This window comes from Phyllobates terribilis, unplaced genomic scaffold (genome assembly GCF_046119375.1).
Source record: "Phyllobates terribilis strain yellow unplaced genomic scaffold, ASM4611937v1 Scaffold_10__3_contigs__length_209671492, whole genome shotgun sequence".
NCBI lineage: Eukaryota > Metazoa > Chordata > Amphibia > Anura > Dendrobatidae > Phyllobates > Phyllobates terribilis.
The window spans coordinates 202110280-202126671 of record NW_027362770.1 but is presented as its reverse complement, the minus strand read 5'-3'; the positions used below and the strand labels follow the sequence as shown (position 1 = coordinate 202126671).

The 16392-nt window shown below is 58.1% G+C and overlaps 1 protein-coding gene across 10 annotated transcripts in view; it reads right to left on the bottom strand.

Moving 5' to 3' along the window:
• Nucleotides 1-16392, bottom strand: part of ABCC9 (ATP binding cassette subfamily C member 9) — a 138825-nt gene that overhangs the window by 108923 nt on the left and 13510 nt on the right. For 7 of the 10 annotated variants that reach the window (XM_073650547.1, XM_073650546.1, XM_073650550.1 and 4 more), the window contains exons 3-7: nucleotides 11212-11353; nucleotides 10027-10148; nucleotides 8186-8352; nucleotides 7120-7362; nucleotides 128-313 (exon numbers count right to left, since the gene is read on the bottom strand). In XM_073650547.1, the coding sequence (XP_073506648.1) occupies nucleotides 128-313; nucleotides 7120-7362; nucleotides 8186-8352; nucleotides 10027-10148; nucleotides 11212-11353 (860 nt within the window). Of the gene's footprint in view, nucleotides 1-127; nucleotides 314-7119; nucleotides 7363-8185; nucleotides 8353-10026; nucleotides 10149-11211; nucleotides 11354-16392 lie in introns of those variants that run through there. The other 3 variants (XM_073650553.1, XM_073650552.1, XM_073650554.1) reach the window with 3 other exon arrangements.

Sequence of the window (16392 nt, the reverse complement as noted above, 5' to 3'; positions counted from 1 at the left end):
CATACTTATCAGTGAGAGCAGTGAGACACAGGACAGTGACATCCATTCTTCCCATAGTGTCACCAGCAGGAGGGATTCTCTGCAGTTCCAGCACTCACACTGCACACGTCGCCGTCCCCGGCTTTACCTGCTCAGCTTTGGTTCCATTGTTGCCTCCCAGATGCTGAACGATCCCCGAGATGCAAAGCGGCCCCACAAAGCCCAGGAGGTCTGCCAGGTAGCGGAAGGTACTGCTCAGCAGGATGGGGCGGCCGAATGCCTTGTAGATGGCGACCCAGATGGAGGGAGTCCGGTGCGGCTGCTCCAGCGCCTTCTGTGCAGAGCGGGAGGAAAGGGTCACTACTACTCTCATCAGGTGATCTCACTGGGATGGAGCGCTGTTCAGACACCATGAAATTATATATACAGGCATTATTATATATATATCCTGGGTGCAGCGTCCCCTTTGCTCGTCCTCCTGGGTGCAGCGCCCCCTTTGCTTGTCCTCCTGGGTGCAGCGCCCCCCTTTGCTCTCCCTCCTGGGTGCAGCGCCCCCTTTGTTCTCCCTCCTGGGTGCAGGCCCCCTTTGCTTTCCCTCCTGGGTGCAGCGCCTCCCTTTGATCTCCCTCCTGGGTGCAGCGCCCCCTTGGCTCGTCCTCTTGGGTGCAGCGCCCCCTTTGCTCGCCCTCCTGGGTGCAGCGCCCCCTTTGCTCGCCCTCCTGCGTGCAGCGCCCACTTTGCTCGTCCTCCTGGGTGCAGCGCCCCCTTTGCTCGTCCTCCTGGGTGCAGCGCCCCCTTTGTTCTCCCTCCTGGGTGCAGCGCCCCACTTTGCTCTCCCTCCTGGGTGCTGCGCCCCCCTTTGCTCTCCCTCCTGGGTGCAGCGCCCCCCTTTGCTCTCCCTCCTGGATGCAGCGCCCCCCTTTGCTCTCCCTCCTGGGTGCAGCACCCCCCTTTGCTCTCCCTCCTGGGTGCAGCACCCCCCTTTGCTCTCCCTCCTGGGTGCAGCGCCCCCCTTTGCTCGCCCTCCTGGGTGCAGCGCCCCCTTTGCTCGCCCTCCTGCGTGCAGCGCCCACTTTGCTCGTCCTCCTGGGTGCAGCGCCCCCTTTGCTCGTCCTCCTGGGTGCAGCGCCCCCTTTGTTCTCCCTCCTGGGTGCAGCGCCCCACTTTGCTCTCCCTCCTGGGTGCTGCGCCCCCCTTTGCTCTCCCTCCTGGGTGCAGCGCCCCCCTTTGCTCTCCCTCCTGGATGCAGCGCCCCCCTTTGCTCTCCCTCCTGGGTGCAGCACCCCCCTTTGCTCTCCCTCCTGGGTGCAGCGCCCCCCTTTGCTCTCCCTCCTGGGTCCAGCGCCCCCTATGCTTGCCCTCCTGGGTGCAGCGCCCCCTTTGCTTGCCCTCCTGGGTGCAGCGCCCCCTTTGCTCGCGCTCCTGGGTGCAGCGCCCCCTTTGCTCGTCCTCCTGGGTGCAATGCCCCCTTTACTCGCCCTCCTGGGTGCAGCGCCCCCTTTGCTCGCCCTCCTGGGTGCAAAGCCTCCTTTGCTCATCCTCCTGGGTGCAATGCCCCCTTTGCTCGCCCTCCTGGGTGCAGCGCCCCCTTTGCTCGCCCTCCTAGATGCAGCGCCCCCTTTGCTCGCCCTCCTGGGTGCAGCGCCCCCTTTGCTCGTCCTCCTAGGTGCAGAGCCCCCTTTGCTCTCCCTCCTGGGTGCAGCGCCCCCTTTGCTCGCCCTCCTGGGTGCAGCGCCCCCCTTTGCTCTCCCTCCTGGATGCAGCGCCCCCCTTTGCTCTCCCTCCTGGGTGCAGCACCCCCCTTTGCTCTCCCTCCTGGGTGCAGCGCCCCCCTTTGCTCTCCCTCCTGGGTGCAGCGCCCCCCTTTGCTCTCCCTCCTGGGTGCAGCGCCCCCCTTTGCTCTCCCTCCTGGGTCCAGCGCCCCCTATGCTTGCCCTCCTGGGTGCAGCGCCCCCTTTGCTTGCCCTCCTGGGTGCAGCGCCCCCTTTGCTCGCGCTCCTGGGGGCAGCGCCCCCTTTACTCGTCCTCCTGGGTGCAATGCCCCCTTTGCTCGCCCTCCTGGGTGCAGCGCCCCCTTTGCTCGCCCTCCTGGGTGCAAAGCCTCCTTTGCTCGTCCTCCTGGGTGCAATGCCCCTTTGCTCGCCCTCCTGGGTGCAGCGCCCCCTTTGCTCGTCCTCCTGGGTGCAGAGCCCCCTTTGCTCTCCCTCCTGGGTGCAGCGCCCCCTTTGCTCACCCTCCTGGGTGCAGCGCCCCCTTTGCTCGCCCTCCTGGGTGCAGCGCCCCCTTTGCTCTCCCTCCTGGGTGCAGCGCCCCCTTTGCTCGCCCTCCTGGGTGCAGCGACCCCTTTGCTCGCCCTCCTGGGTGTAGCGACCCCTTTGCTCGCCCTCCTGGGTGCAGCGCCCCCCTTTGCTCTCCCTCCTGCATGCAGCGCCCCCTTTGCTCGCCCTCCTGGGTGCAGCGCCCCCTTTGCTCGTCCTCCTGGGTGCAGCGCCCCCTTTGCTCGCCCTCCTGGGTGCAGCGCCCCCTTTGCACGCCCTCCTGGGTGCAGCGCCCCCTTTGCTCGCCCTCCTGGGTGCAGCGCCCCCTTTGCTCTCCCTCCTGGGTGCAGGCCCCCTTTGCTCGTCCTCCTGGGTGCAGCGCCCCCTTTGCTCTCACTCCTGGGTGCAGCGCCCCCTTTGCTCTCCCTCCTGGGTGCAGCGCCCCCTTTGCTCGTCCTCCAGGGTGCAGCGCCCCCTTTGCTCGCCCTCCTGGGTGCAGCTCCCCCTTTGCTCTCCCTCCTGGGTGTAGCGCCCCCTTTGCATGCCCTCCTGGGTGCAGCGCCCCCTTTGCTCGCCCTCCTGGGTGCAGCGCCCCCTTTGCTCGCCCTCCTGGGTGCAGCGCCCCCTTTGCTCGCCCTCCTGGGTGCAGCGCCCCCTTTGCTCGCCCTCCTGGGTGCAGCGCCCCCTTTGCTCGCCCTCCTGGGTGCAGCGCCCCCTTTGCTCGCCCTCCTGGATGTGAGCCGCAGACTCTGCCCCAATCTGATTGGCTGTGGCCCAGACACTTGTGTAAACGGCGGCTGAGCGCAACGTCGCACCCCAGGATGGAAAAATGCAGCGAGCGCCAAATATCAGAGCGCGGCGACAAAGAGATTAACCCCCGACACACCGGGCAGAAATCACCGACCCAGGGGCCTCATTGACCCCCGGGACCCCACAGATTTATAAGAGGGTGGCAGATGATAAATGTCGTTGTGCGGGAGGAGCTGCATACAATACCTCTGCTGCAGTCAGTGAGTGCAGACATTCATTATCTCATCCTGAGGGCAGTGGACACTGGATACAATTGTAACAAGTCTCAGCTGTGAGAAGAATATGGGCAGCTCCTCATCATCACTGACAGCAAGCAGAGATCTCACCGCGCTGCAAACAGGGGAGGCTGCAGTAGGGAGCACTGCTCTGCAACCTCGCCCCAGCTCTGCAGCCTCCCCCCCGGCTCTGCAACCTCGCCCCAGTTCTCCAGCCTCTCCTCACACTCTGCAACCTCCCACTCTGCAGCCTCTCCTCCCGCTCTGCAGCCTCCCCTCACGCTCTGCAACCTCGCCCCCGCTCTGCGGCCTCTCCTCCCACTCTGCAGCCTCTCCTCCCGCTCTGCAGCCTCCCCTCACGCTCTGCAACCTCACCCCCGCTCTGCAGCCTCTCCTCACGCTCTGCAGCCCCCCCCCCCGGCTCTGCAACCTCGCCCCAGCTCTGCAGCCTCTCCTCACACTCTGCAACCTCCCACTCTGCAGCCTCTCCTCCCGCTCTGCAGCCTCCCCTCACGCTCTGCAACCTCGCCCCCACTCTGCTGCCTCTCCTCCCGCTCTGCAGCCTCCCCTCACGCTCTGCAACCTCACCCCCGCTCTGCAGCCTCTCCTCACACTCTGCAGCCTCCCCCCTGGCTCTGCAACCTCGCCCCCACTCTGCTGCCTCGCCTCCCGCTCTGTAGCCTCCTCTCACGCTCTGCAACCTCGCCCCCGCTCTGCAGCCTCTCCTCACGCTCTGCAGCCCCCCCCAGCTCTGCAACCTCGCCCCCGCTCTGCAGCCTCCCCTCACGCTCTGCAACCTCGCCCCCACTCTTCTGCCTCTCCTCCCACTCTGCAGCCTCCCCTCACGCTCTGCAACCTCGCCCCCACTCTTCTGCCTCTCCTCCCACTCTGCAGCCTCTCCTCCCGCTCTGCAGCCTCTCCTCACACTCTGCAACCTCACCCCAGCTCTGCAGCCTCTCCTCCCGCTCTGCAGCCTCTCCTCACACTCTGCAACCTCACCCCAGCTCTGCAGCCTCTCCCCCGGCTCTGCAACCTCGCCCCAGCTCTGCAGCCTCTCCTCACACTCTGCAACCTCCCACTCTGCAGCCTCTCCTCCCGCTCTGCAGCCTCCCCTCACGCTCTGCAACCTCGCCCCCACTCTCCTGCCTCTCCTCCCGCTCTGCAGCCTCCCCTCACGCTCTGCAACCTCGCCCCCGCTCTGTAGCCTCTCCTCACACTCTGCAGCCTCCCCCTGGCTCTGCAACCTCGCCCCCACTCTGCTGCCTCTCCTCCCGCTCTGCAGCCTCCCCTCACGCTCTGCAACCTCGCCCCCGCTCTGCAGCCTCTCCTCACGCTCTGCAGCCCCCCCCCCGGCTCTGCAACCTCGCCCCAGCTCTGCAGCCTCTCCTCACACTCTGCAGCCTCCCACTCTGCAGCATCTCCTCCCGCTCTGCAGCCTCCCCTCACGCTCTGCAACCTCGCCCCCACTCTTCTGCCTCTCCTCCCACTCTGCAGCCTCCCCTCACGCTCTGCAACCTCGCCCCCACTCTTCTGCCTCTCCTCCCACTCTGCAGCCTCTCCTCACACTCTGCAACCTCGCCCCAGCTCTGCAGTCTCTCCTCCCGCTCTGCAGCCTCCGCTCCCGCTCTGCAGCCTCCCCTCTTGCTCTGCAACCTCGCCCCCACTCTGCTGCCTCTCCTCCCGCTCTGCAGCCTCCCCTCACGCTCTGCAGCCTCCCCTCACGCTCTGCAGTCTCCCCCCCACTCTGCTGCCTCTCCTCCCGCTCTGCAGCCTCCCCTCATGCTCTGCAGCCTCCCCTCACGCTCTGCAGCCTCCCCTCCTACTCTGCAACCTCGCCCCCACTCTGCTGCCTCTCCTCCCGCTCTGCAGCCTCCCCTCACGCTCTGCAACCCCGCCCCCGCTCTGCAGCCTCTCCTCACGCTCTGCAGCCCCCCCCCAGCTCTGCAACCTCGCTCCAGCTCTGCAGCCTCTCCTCACACTCTGCAACCTCCCACTCTGCAGCCTCTCCTCCCGCTCTGCAGCCTCCCCTCACGCTTTGCAAACTCGCCCCCACTCTGCTGCCTCTCCTCCCGCTCTGCAGCCTCCCCTCACGCTCTGCAACCTCGCCCCCGCTCTGCAGCCTCTCCTCACACTCTGCAGCCTCCCCCCTGGCTCTGCAACCTCGCCCCCACTCTGCTGCCTCTCCTCCCACTCTGCAGCCTCCCCTCACGCTCTGCAACCTCGCCCCAGCTCTGCAGCCTCTCCTCACGCTCTGCAGCCTCCCACTCTGCAGCCTCCCCTCACGCTCTGCAACCTCGCCCCCACTCTTCTGCCTCTCCTCCCACTCTGCAGCCTCTCCTCACACTCTGCAACCTCGCCCCAGCTCTGCAGCCTCTCCTCCCGCTCTGCAGCCTCCGCTCCCGCTCTGCAGCCTCCCCTCCCGCTCTGCAACCTCGCCCCCACTCTGCTGCCTCTCCTCCCGCTCTGCAGCCTCCCCTCCCACTCTGCAGCCTCCCCTCACGCTCTGCAGCCTCCCCTCACGCTCTGCAGCCTCCCCTCCTACTCTGCAACCTCGCCCCCACTCTGCTGCCTCTCCTCCCGCTCTGCAGCCTCCCCTCACGCTCTGCAGCCTCCCCTCCTACTCTGCAACCTTGCCCCCGCTCTGCGGCCTCTCCTCCCACTCTGCAGCCTCCCCTCCTGCTCTGCAACCTCGCCCCCGCTATACGGCCTCCCGCTCTGCAGCCTCGCCCCGCTCTACGGCCTCTCCTCCTGCTCTGCAGCCTCCCCTCCTGCTCTGCTGCCCCTCACCTCCCGCTCTGCAGCCTCCCCTCCTGCTCTGCTGCCCCTCACCTCCCGCTCTGCAGCCTCCCCTCCTGCTCTGCTGCCCCTCACCTCCCGCTCCACAGGCCTCACCTCCCGCTCTGCAGCCTCACCTCCAGCTCCACAGGCCTCACATCCCGCTCTGCAGCCTCACCTTCTGTTCCACAGGCCTCACTTCCTGCTCTGCAGCCTCACCTTCTGCTCTTCTGCCCCCTCACCTCCCGCTCTGGGCCTCACCTCCAGCTCTGCGGCCTCCCCCACACTCTGCATCCTCCCCTCAAGCTCTGCGGCCTCCCTCCCGCTCTGCAGCCTCTTCCTCTGCAGCCTCCCCTCCTGCTCTGCAACCTCGCCCCCGCTATACGGCCTCCCGCTCTGCAGCCTCGCCCCGCTCTACGGCCTCTCCTCCTGCTCTGCAGCCTCCCCTCCTGCTCTGCTGCCCCTCACCTCCCGCTCTGCAGCCTCCCCTCCTGCTCTGCTGCCCCTCACCTCCCGCTCTGCAGCCTCCCCTCCTGCTCTGCTGCCCCTCACCTCCCGCTCCACAGGCCTCACATCCCGCTCTGCAGCCTCACCTTCTGTTCCACAGGCCTCACTTCCTGCTCTGCAGCCTCACCTTCTGCTCTTCTGCCTCCTCACCTCCCACTCTGGGCCTCACCTCCAGCTCTGCGGCCTCCCCCACACTCTGCATCCTCCCCTCAAGCTCTGCGGCCTCCCTCCCGCTCAGCAGCCTCTTCCTCTGCAGCCTCCCCTCCCGCTCTGCAGCCTCCCCTCACGCTCTGCAGCCTCTCTCCCTCTCTGCAGCCTCCCCTCACGCTCTGCAGCCTCTTCCTCTGCAGCCTCCACTCTCGCTCTGCAGCCTCTTCCTCTGCAGTCTCCCCTCCCGCTCAGCAGCCTCCCCTCACACTCAGCGGCCTCCCTCCCGCTCTGCAGCCTCTCCTCCCGCTCTGCAGCCTCTTCCTCTGCAGCCTCCCCACCCGCTCTGCAGCCTATTCCTCCGCAGCCTCCCCTCCCGCTCTGCAGCCTCCCCTCCCTCTCTGCAGCCTCTTCCTCGGCTGCCTCACCTTCTGCTCCTCATACGCCTCCTTGAGGCTGACGTAGTTGGTGAGCGCCCTCATGGCGATGGGCAGCTTGCCAATGGTCTTCAGGTCGATGGGCCGCCGGTGCGCGGCGATGATCAGCGGGTTCATCCACCAGTACGTCGCCTTGGACAGTAAGTTGACAAACGGCTGCAGGAATCGCACGCCCAGATCCTGCAGGTCCTCGGGGGGCTTCACCTTCTGGGGGCTCATGAAGAACACGTATTTCTGGAAGAAAATGGTGGAGACATATTAGGGGAGCGGAGGAGCAGGAGCAGCTCGGTGGAGCAGGAGCAGCACGGTGGAGCAGGAGCAGCGGAGCAGGAGCAGCGCGGTGAAGCAGGAGCAGAGGAGCAGGAGCAGTGGAGCAGGAGCAGCGCGGTGAAGCAGGAACAGTGGAGCAGAAGCAGTGCGGTGGAGCAGGAGCAGCAGAGCAGGAGCAGCACGGTGGAGCAGAAGCAGCGCGTCGGAGCAGGAGCAGCAGAGCAGGAGCGGTGGAGCAGGAGCAGCGCAGTGGAGCAGGAGCAGCGCGGTGGAGCAGGAGCAGCGCGGTGGAGCAGGAGCAGTGGAGCAGGAGGGGCGGAGCAGGAGCAGCGCGGTGGAGCAGGAGCAGCGGAGCAGGAGCAGCACGGTGGAGCAGGAGCAGTGGAGCAGCACGGTGGAGCAGGAGCAGCACGGTGGAGCAGGAGCAGCGCGGTGGAGCAGGAGCAGTGGAGCAGCACGGTGGAGCAGAAGCAGCGCGGTGGAGCAGGAGCGGTGGAGCAGGAGCAGCGCAGTGGAGCAGGAGCAGCGCAGTGGAGCAGGAGCAGCGCGGTGGAGCAGGAGCAGTGGAGCAGGAGCGGCGGAGCAGGAGCAGCGCGGTGGAGCAGGAGCAGCGGAGCAGGAGCAGCACGGTGGAGCAGGAGCAGTGGAGCAGCACGGTGGAGCAGGAGCAGCGGAGCAGGAGCAGCGCGGTGGAGCAGGAGCAGCGGAGCAGGAGCAGCGCGACGGAGGAGCGCGGTGGAGCTGGAGCGGCGGAGCAGCAGCACGGCAGAGTGCAGCGGAGACCTACCCGCACCCGGATGACGTTGATCTCCACCGCCATGAGGAGGCCGTACAGGACCACCATGGCCCCCGTGATGCAGAAGCGCAGCTGGTGGACCCCGATCTCGTTCTCACAATACTTCACCAACTTGATGGTCTTAGAGATGAACGCCAGGACCCAGTAGAGGAAGAGCGCTGCAGGGACACAAGAGACAGCCGCGTGACCGCCCACGAGAAGACCACCGGGGTCAGTGCACTACAGGGGGCAACTGGAGGCCCCAGGAACCTGCCGCTGCAAGTGTCACACAGCAGATCCCAGCACAGCAAATAAACACTGCTCCGCATCTCCCCACTCTGCGCTCTCCTCACACCGCTCTGCGCTCTCCTCACACTGCTCTGCGCTCTCCTCACACTGCTCTGCACTGCGCTCTCCTCACACTGCTCTGCGCTCTCCTCACACTGCTCTGCGCTCTCCTCACACTGCTCTGCGCTCTCCTCACACTGCTCTGCACTGCGCTCTCCTCACACTGCTCTGCACTGCACTCTCCTCACACTGCTCTGCACTGCGCTCTCCTCACACCGCTCTGCGCTGCTCTCCTCGCACCGCTCTGCGCTGCTCTCCTCGCACCGCTCTGTGCTGCGCTCTCATCGCTCTGCCCTCTCCTCGCTCCTCTCTGCCCTCTCCTCGCTCCGCTCTGCCCTCTCCTCGCTCCGCTCTGCGCTCTCCTCGCTCCGCTCTGCCCTGCTCTGCACTGCTCTCCTCGGTCCTCGCTCTGCTCTGCGCTCTCCTCGCTCCGCTCTGTGCTCTCCTCGCTCCGCTCTGCGCTCTCCTCGCTCCGCTCTGCCCTCTCCTCGCTCCGCTCTGCGCTCTCCTCGCACCGCTCTGCGCTGCGCTCTCATCGCTCTGCCCTCTCCTCGCTCCGCTCTGCCCTCTCCTCGCTCCGCTCTGCACTCTCCTCGCTCCGCTCTGCTCTGCACTGCTCTCCTCGCTCTGCTCGGTCCTCGCTCCGCTCCGCTCTGCTCTGCGCTCTCCTCGCTCCACTCTGCGCTCTCCTCGCTCCGCTCTGCGCTCTTCTCGCTCCGCTCTGCGCTCTCCTCGCTCCGCTCTGCTCTGCACTGCTCTCCTCGCTCTGCTCGGTCCTCGCTCCGCTCCGCTCTGCTCTGCGCTCTCCTCGCTCCGCTCTGCGCTCTCCTCGCTCCGCTCTGCGCTCTCCTCGCTCCGCTCTGCGCTCTCCTCGCTCCGCTCTGCGCTCTCCTCGCTCCGCTCTGTGCTCTCCTCGCTCCGCTCTGCGCTCTCCTCGCTCTGCTCTGCGCTCTCCTCGCTCCGCTCTGTGCTCTCCTCGCTCCGCTCTGTGCTCTCCTCGCTCCGCTCTGTGCTCTCCTCGCTCCGCTCTGTGCTCTCCTCGCTCCGCTCTGTGCTCTCCTCGCTCCGCTCTGCCCTCTCCTCGCTCTGCTCGGTCCTCGCTCCGCTCCGCTCTGCTCTGCGCTCTCCTCGCTCCACTCTGCGCTCTCCTCGCTCCGCTCTGCGCTCTTCTCGCTCCGCTCTGCGCTCTCCTCGCTCCGCTCTGCTCTGCACTGCTCTCCTCGCTCTGCTCGGTCCTCGCTCCGCTCCGCTCTGCTCTGCGCTCTCCTCGCTCCGCTCTGCGCTCTCCTCGCTCCGCTCTGCGCTCTCCTCGCTCCGCTCTGCGCTCTCCTCGCTCCGCTCTGTGCTCTCCTCGCTCCGCTCTGCGCTCTCCTCGCTCCGCTCTGTGCTCTCCTCGCTCCGCTCTGCGCTCTCCTCGCTCCGCTCTGCGCTCTCCTCGCTCCGCTCTGTGCTCTCCTCGCTCCGCTCTGCGCTCTCCTCGCTCCGCTCTGCGCTCTCTTTCTCACCTAATAACAGTTTGGGGAAGTTTGACGTCTCAATGTTGTGATAATAAATAATGGACGTCGTCGCTGCAATGAAACCAACAATGGCCGGCATGAAGAGGTGGAGGTGCCGCGACGTCATCTGCCTGCACAACACAGAGAGGACAGAACAGTGAGCGCAGCTCTGGAGGATAAGACACAATGTAACAGCAGAATAGTGAGTGCAGCTCTGGAGGTGATCGGAGGATAAGACATGATGTAACAGCAGAATAGTGAGTGCAGCTCTGGAGGTGACTGGAGGATAAGACGCGATGTAACAGCAGAATAGTGAGTGCAGCTCTGGAGGTGACTGGAGGATAAGACACCATGTAACAGCAGAATAGTGAGTGCAGCTCTGGAGGTGACTGGAGGATAAGACATGATGTAACAGCAGAATAGTGAGTGCAGCTCTGGAGGTGACTGGAGGATAAGACGCGATGTAACAGCAGAATAATGAGTGCAGCTCTGGAGGTGATCGGAGGATAAGACATGATGTAACAGCAGAATAGTGAGTGCAGCTCTGGAGGTGACTGGAGGATAAGACGCGATGTAACAGCAGAATAGTGAGTGCAGCTCTGGAGGTGATCGGAGGATAAGACATGATGTAACAGCAGAATAGTGACTGCAGCTCTGGAGGGGTCTGGAGGATAAGACATGATGTAACAACAGAATAGTGAGTGCAGCTCTGGAGGTGATCGGAGGATAAGACATGATGTAACAGCAGAATAGTGACTGCAGCTCTGGAGGTGACTGGAGGATAAGACATGATGTAACAGCAGAATAATGAGTGCAGCTCTGGGGGAGACTGGAGGATAAGACACGATGTAACAGCAGAATAGTGACTGCAGCTCTGGAGGTGACTGGAGGAGGATAAGACATGATGTAACAGCAGAATAGTGAGTGCAGCTCTGGAGGTGGTGACGTTTGCTGTCTATTTCATGTTTTTCCCCCCTCTCAGACCATTTCCTGCCCTCTCTGCCCTCGCTTTCTCCTGCTCCGCGCTGGGTGGCAGCAGGTCACTTTCCCCTTTCTGTTTGTAGTTCTGTCATGTTGATAATTCCAGAGGATACAAGAAGTGTTTATTGATTTTATTATAGGAGAAGATGAGATCAGTTTGTCTGCAGCTCTGGAGGTGAGTGGAGCAATGTGTCATGTGTGGGGGGCACTCACGCGTCGGACACGATGCCCTCCGCGATCTCGCAGACGTGGACAAACAGCAGCACAAACGTCAGGATCCATCGCAGGTTGTGGCCCGGGAAGTGCAGCCAGGTGTTGTGGTGGATCTGGACTTTGGAGCTCTGACTGCCCCATCCTGCAAAGAAGCCAGAAAAGCCACAATGTCACGGACGCGACAAATCCATGCAGGTCACATGATGAGTCTACACCCGAGGTTCTGCAGCAGCTGGGGTCATGTCATCTGTAATCCTGAGCATGGGGAACACCTCCAAACTCCTGACCCAAAGTGCTGTCACCCTTGAAATTGTTCCAGAAAATGAAGCATTCCTCCAGACAAGTGTCACAATGTTTTGTCATACACAAGTTTATCTCCTTTGTGTCTATTAGAACAACACAAAAAAAAAACTGAAAAAAAAGGCAAATTGGAGATAATTTCACACGCAACCCCAAAAATGCTCCGGACACAATTGTTTCCCCTCCTTAATATTTGGTTGCACCCTGTGGAATAAAATACCTGTCGCTCCCTACACTGTGTTCCAAATTATTATGCACAGCACAGTTTTCAACCTTTTCATTTTAATAAAGAACAAAAAAATGGTCATTTGTGAAATTATAAGCATTAGCAGGTTATTACACACTGAAATCAAACAGTTTACAACTCAAAACTTTCTTTTAGGTGATGTTACATTTTCACATAGGACCCCTTGTTGGAAAGGAGCTTCTGGACTCTCTCGCCCATTGAATTTGTCAGGTTTCGGATGGTTTCTGCTTCAATTGTTTTGCATGAGGGCAGAATACCCTCCCAGAGCTGTTGCTTAGATGTGAACTGCCTCCCGCCATCATAGACACTCCTTTTGATGATGCTCCAGAGGTTCTGAATGGGGTTGAGGTCAGGGGAGCATGGGGGTCACACCATAAGTTTGTCCCCTTTTATGCCCACAGCAGCCAGAGATGCAGATGTGTTATGTGCAGCATGAGATGGTGCATTATCATGCAGAAAAATGATCTTGCTGCGGAATGCACGGTTCTTCTTCTTGAACCATGGCAGGAAGTGCTGTTTGAGAAACTCTACATACATTATGGAGTTCATCTTTACCCCTTCAGGGATCCTAAAAGGGCCGACAATCTCTCTCCCCATGATTCCAGCCCAAAACATTACTCCACCTCCTCCTTGTTAGCGCCGTAGCCGTGTTTGCATGGGGTGTCCATCAACCAGCCATCCTCCACTCCATCCATCTGGACCATCGAGATCATTTTCTTGCATGATAATGCCCCGTCTCATGCTGCACATAACACATCTGCATCTCTGGCTGCTATGGGCATAAAAGGGGACAAACTTATGGTGTGGCCCCCATGCTCCCCTGACCTCAACCCCATTGAGAACCTCTGGAGCATCATCAAAAGGAGTGTCTATGATGGCGGGAGGCAGTTCACATCTAAGCAACAGCTCTGAGACGGTATTCAGTGGGGTCTTTCTGCCATAGCGTTTCATTACATTCACATGTGAACAGATAGTTCGCGCTGACACCGATGCACCCTGAGCCTGCAGGACAGTTTGAATTTCTTTGTAACTTGATTGGAGCAGCTTATCCACCATCCGGACTATTCTGCGTTACAACCTTTCATCAATTATCTGCCGTCCACGTCCTGGAGATTATCTACAGAGCCATGGGTTGTAAACCTATTGATTATGTTGCCCACCATGGACAGTAGAACATCAAGATCTCAGGAGATGGACTTGTAGCCTTGAGACTGTTCATATTCAACAATTTTGGTTCTCAGGTCCTCAGACAGTTCTCTTCTCCTCTTTCTGTTCTCCATGCTTAGTGTGGCACACACAGACACACAATGCAGAGATTAAATCTCCTCCCTTTTTATCAGGTGTGATTTTCATATTGGCCACACCTGTTACTTGCCACAGGTGAGTGTGAACGAGCATCACATGCTTGAAACAAAGCTGTTTACCCACAATTCTGGAAAGGTGCCAACAATTGTGTCCGGCCCTTTTTTGAGGTTTTGTGTGAAATTTTGTCCAATTTGCTTTTTTTCTCAGATTTTTTGTGTTGTTCCAATAAACACAAAGGAGATAAACCTGTGGAATTGTGATAATGTTCTGCGAGAAATACTTCATTTTCTGTAACAATTTCAAGGGTGCCAACACTTTCGGCCATGACAGCATATATGCACCCCTATAATCAGGAGCCATTTACATATATGCATGTCCCTCAGGATCAGGATCAGTCCTAATGTAAGTATGTATGCACCCCCATAGTCAGAAGCAGATCATATACAGTACAGACCAAAAGTTTGGACACGCCTTCTCATTTAAAGATTTTTCTGTATTTTCTTGACTATGGAAATTGTACATTCACACTGAAGGCATCAAAACTATGAATTACCACATGTGGAATTATATACTTAACAAAAAAGTGTGAAACAACTGAAAATATGTCTTATATTCTAGGTTCTTCAAAGTAGCCACCTTTTGCTTTGATGACTGCTTTGCACACTCTTGGCATTCTCTTGATGAGCTTCAAGAGGTAGTCACCGGAAATGGTTTTCTCTTCACAGGTGTGCCCTGTCAGGTTTAATAAGTGGGATTTCTTGCCTTATAAATGGGGTTGGGACCATCAGTTGTGTTGTGCCGAAGTCTGGTGGATACACAGCTGATAGTCCTACTGAATAGACTGTTAGAATTTGTATTATGGCAAGAAAAAAGCAGCTAAGTAAAGAAAAACGAGTGGCCATCATTACTTTAAGAAATGAAGGTCAGTCAGTGCGAAAAATTGGGCAAACTTTGAAAGTGTCCCCAAGTGCAGTTGCAAAAACCATCAAGCGCCACAAAGAAACTGGCTCACATGAGGACCGCCCCAGGAAAGGAAGACCAAGAGTCACCTCTGCTTCTGAGGATAAGTTTATCCGAGTCACCAGCCTCAGAAATCGCAGGAACTCCTTCAAGATTGTTGGAAGACCATTTCCGGTGACTACCTCTTGAAGCTCATCAAGAGAATGCCAAGAGTGTGCAAAGCAGTCATCAAAGAAAAAGGTGGCTACTGTGAAGACCCTATAATATAAGACATATTTTCAGTTGTTTCACACTTTTTTGTTAAGTATATAATTCCACATGTGGTAATTCATAGTTTTGATGCCTTCAGTGTGAATGTACAATTTTCATAGTCATAAAAATACAGAAAAATCTTTAAATGAGAAGGTGTGTCCAAACTTTGGTCTGTACTGTATATGTATGCACCCCCATAATAAGGAGCAGCCCATATACATGTATGTACCACCATAATCAGGAGCAGCCCATATACATGTATGCACCCCATATGCAGGAGCAGCCTATATATGTATGCACCCCCATAATCAGGAGCAGCCCATATACATGTATACACCCCCATAATCAGGAGCAGCCCATATACATGTATGCACCCACATATACAGGAGCAGCCCATATACATGTATGTATCTCCATAATAAAGAGCAGCCTATAAGCATATATATATATATATCTTTGCACCCCCATAATCAGGTGCATCCCATATATATGTATGAACCCCCATAATCAGGAGCAGCCCATACATATGTATGTACCCCCATAATCAGGAGCAGCCCATTTATATGTATGAACCCCCATAATCCGGAGCAGCCCATATATATGTATGCACGCCCATAATCAGGAGCAGCCCATTTATATGTATAAACCTCCATAATCAGGAGCCGCCCAAATATATGCATGAACCCCCATAATCAGGAGCAGCCCATATATGTGTACAACCCCAGAATCAGGAGCAGCCCATATATATGTATGAACTCCCATAATCAGGAGCAGCCTATATATGTATGAACCCCCATAATAAGGAGCAGCCCATATATATGTATGAACCCCCATAATAAGGAGCAGCCCATATATATGTATGAACCCCCATAATCCGGAGCAGCCCATACATGTGTATGAACCCCCATAATCAGGAGCAGCCCATATATATGTTTGCACCCCCATAATCAGGAGCAGCTCATATATATGTATGCACTCCCATAATCAGGAGCAGCCTATATATGTATGAACCCCCATAATAAGGAGCAGCCCATATATATGTATGAACCCCCATAATCCGGAGCAGCCCATACATGTGTATGAACCCCCATAATCAGGAGCAGCCCATATATATGTTTGCACCCCCAGAATCAGGAGCAGCTCATATATATGTATGCACTCCCATAATCAGGAGCAGCCTATATATGTATGAACCCCCATAATAAGGAGCAGCCCATATATATGTATGAACCCCCATAATAAGGAGCAGCCCATATATATGTATGAACCCCCATAATCCGGAGCAGCCCATACATGTGTATGAACCCCCATAATCAGGAGCAGCCCATATATATGTTTGCACCCCCATAATCAGGAGCAGCCTATATATATGTTTGCACCCCCATAATCAGGAGCAGCCCATATATATGTATGAACCCCCATAATCAGGAGCAGCCCATTTATATGTATAAACCCCCATAATCAGGAGCAGCCCAAATATATGTATGAACCCCCATAATAACTCTCTACCCCAACATATCAGACTCTCGCCGACCGTGGAAACCTTCAAAAGGAACCTGAAGACCCACCTCTTCCGACAAGCCTACAACCTGCAGTAAACACCACTGCACGACCAGCTCTACCCTCACCTACTGTATCCTTACCCATCCCTTGTAGACTGTGAGCCCTCGCGGGCAGGGTCCTCTCTCCTCCTGGACCAGTCGCTGACTCGTTTTGTTAAGATTATGTAAATGCTTTTGTTATGTATATCCCTATCACATGTAAAGCGCCATGGAATAAATGGCGCTATAATAATAAATAATAATAATAATAATAATCAGGAGCAGCCCATATATGTGTACACCCCCATAATCAGGAGCAGCCCATATATGTGTACACCCCCATAATCAGGAGCAGCCCATATATATGTATGAACTCCCATAATCAGGAGCAGCCTATATATGTATGAACCCCCATAATAAGGAGCAGCCCATATATATGTATGAACCCCAATAATCAGCAGCAGCCTATATATGTATGAACCCCCAAAATAAGAAGCAGCCCATATATATGTATGCACCCCCATAATCAGGAGCAGCCTATATATGTATGAACCCCCATAATAAGGAGCAGCCCAT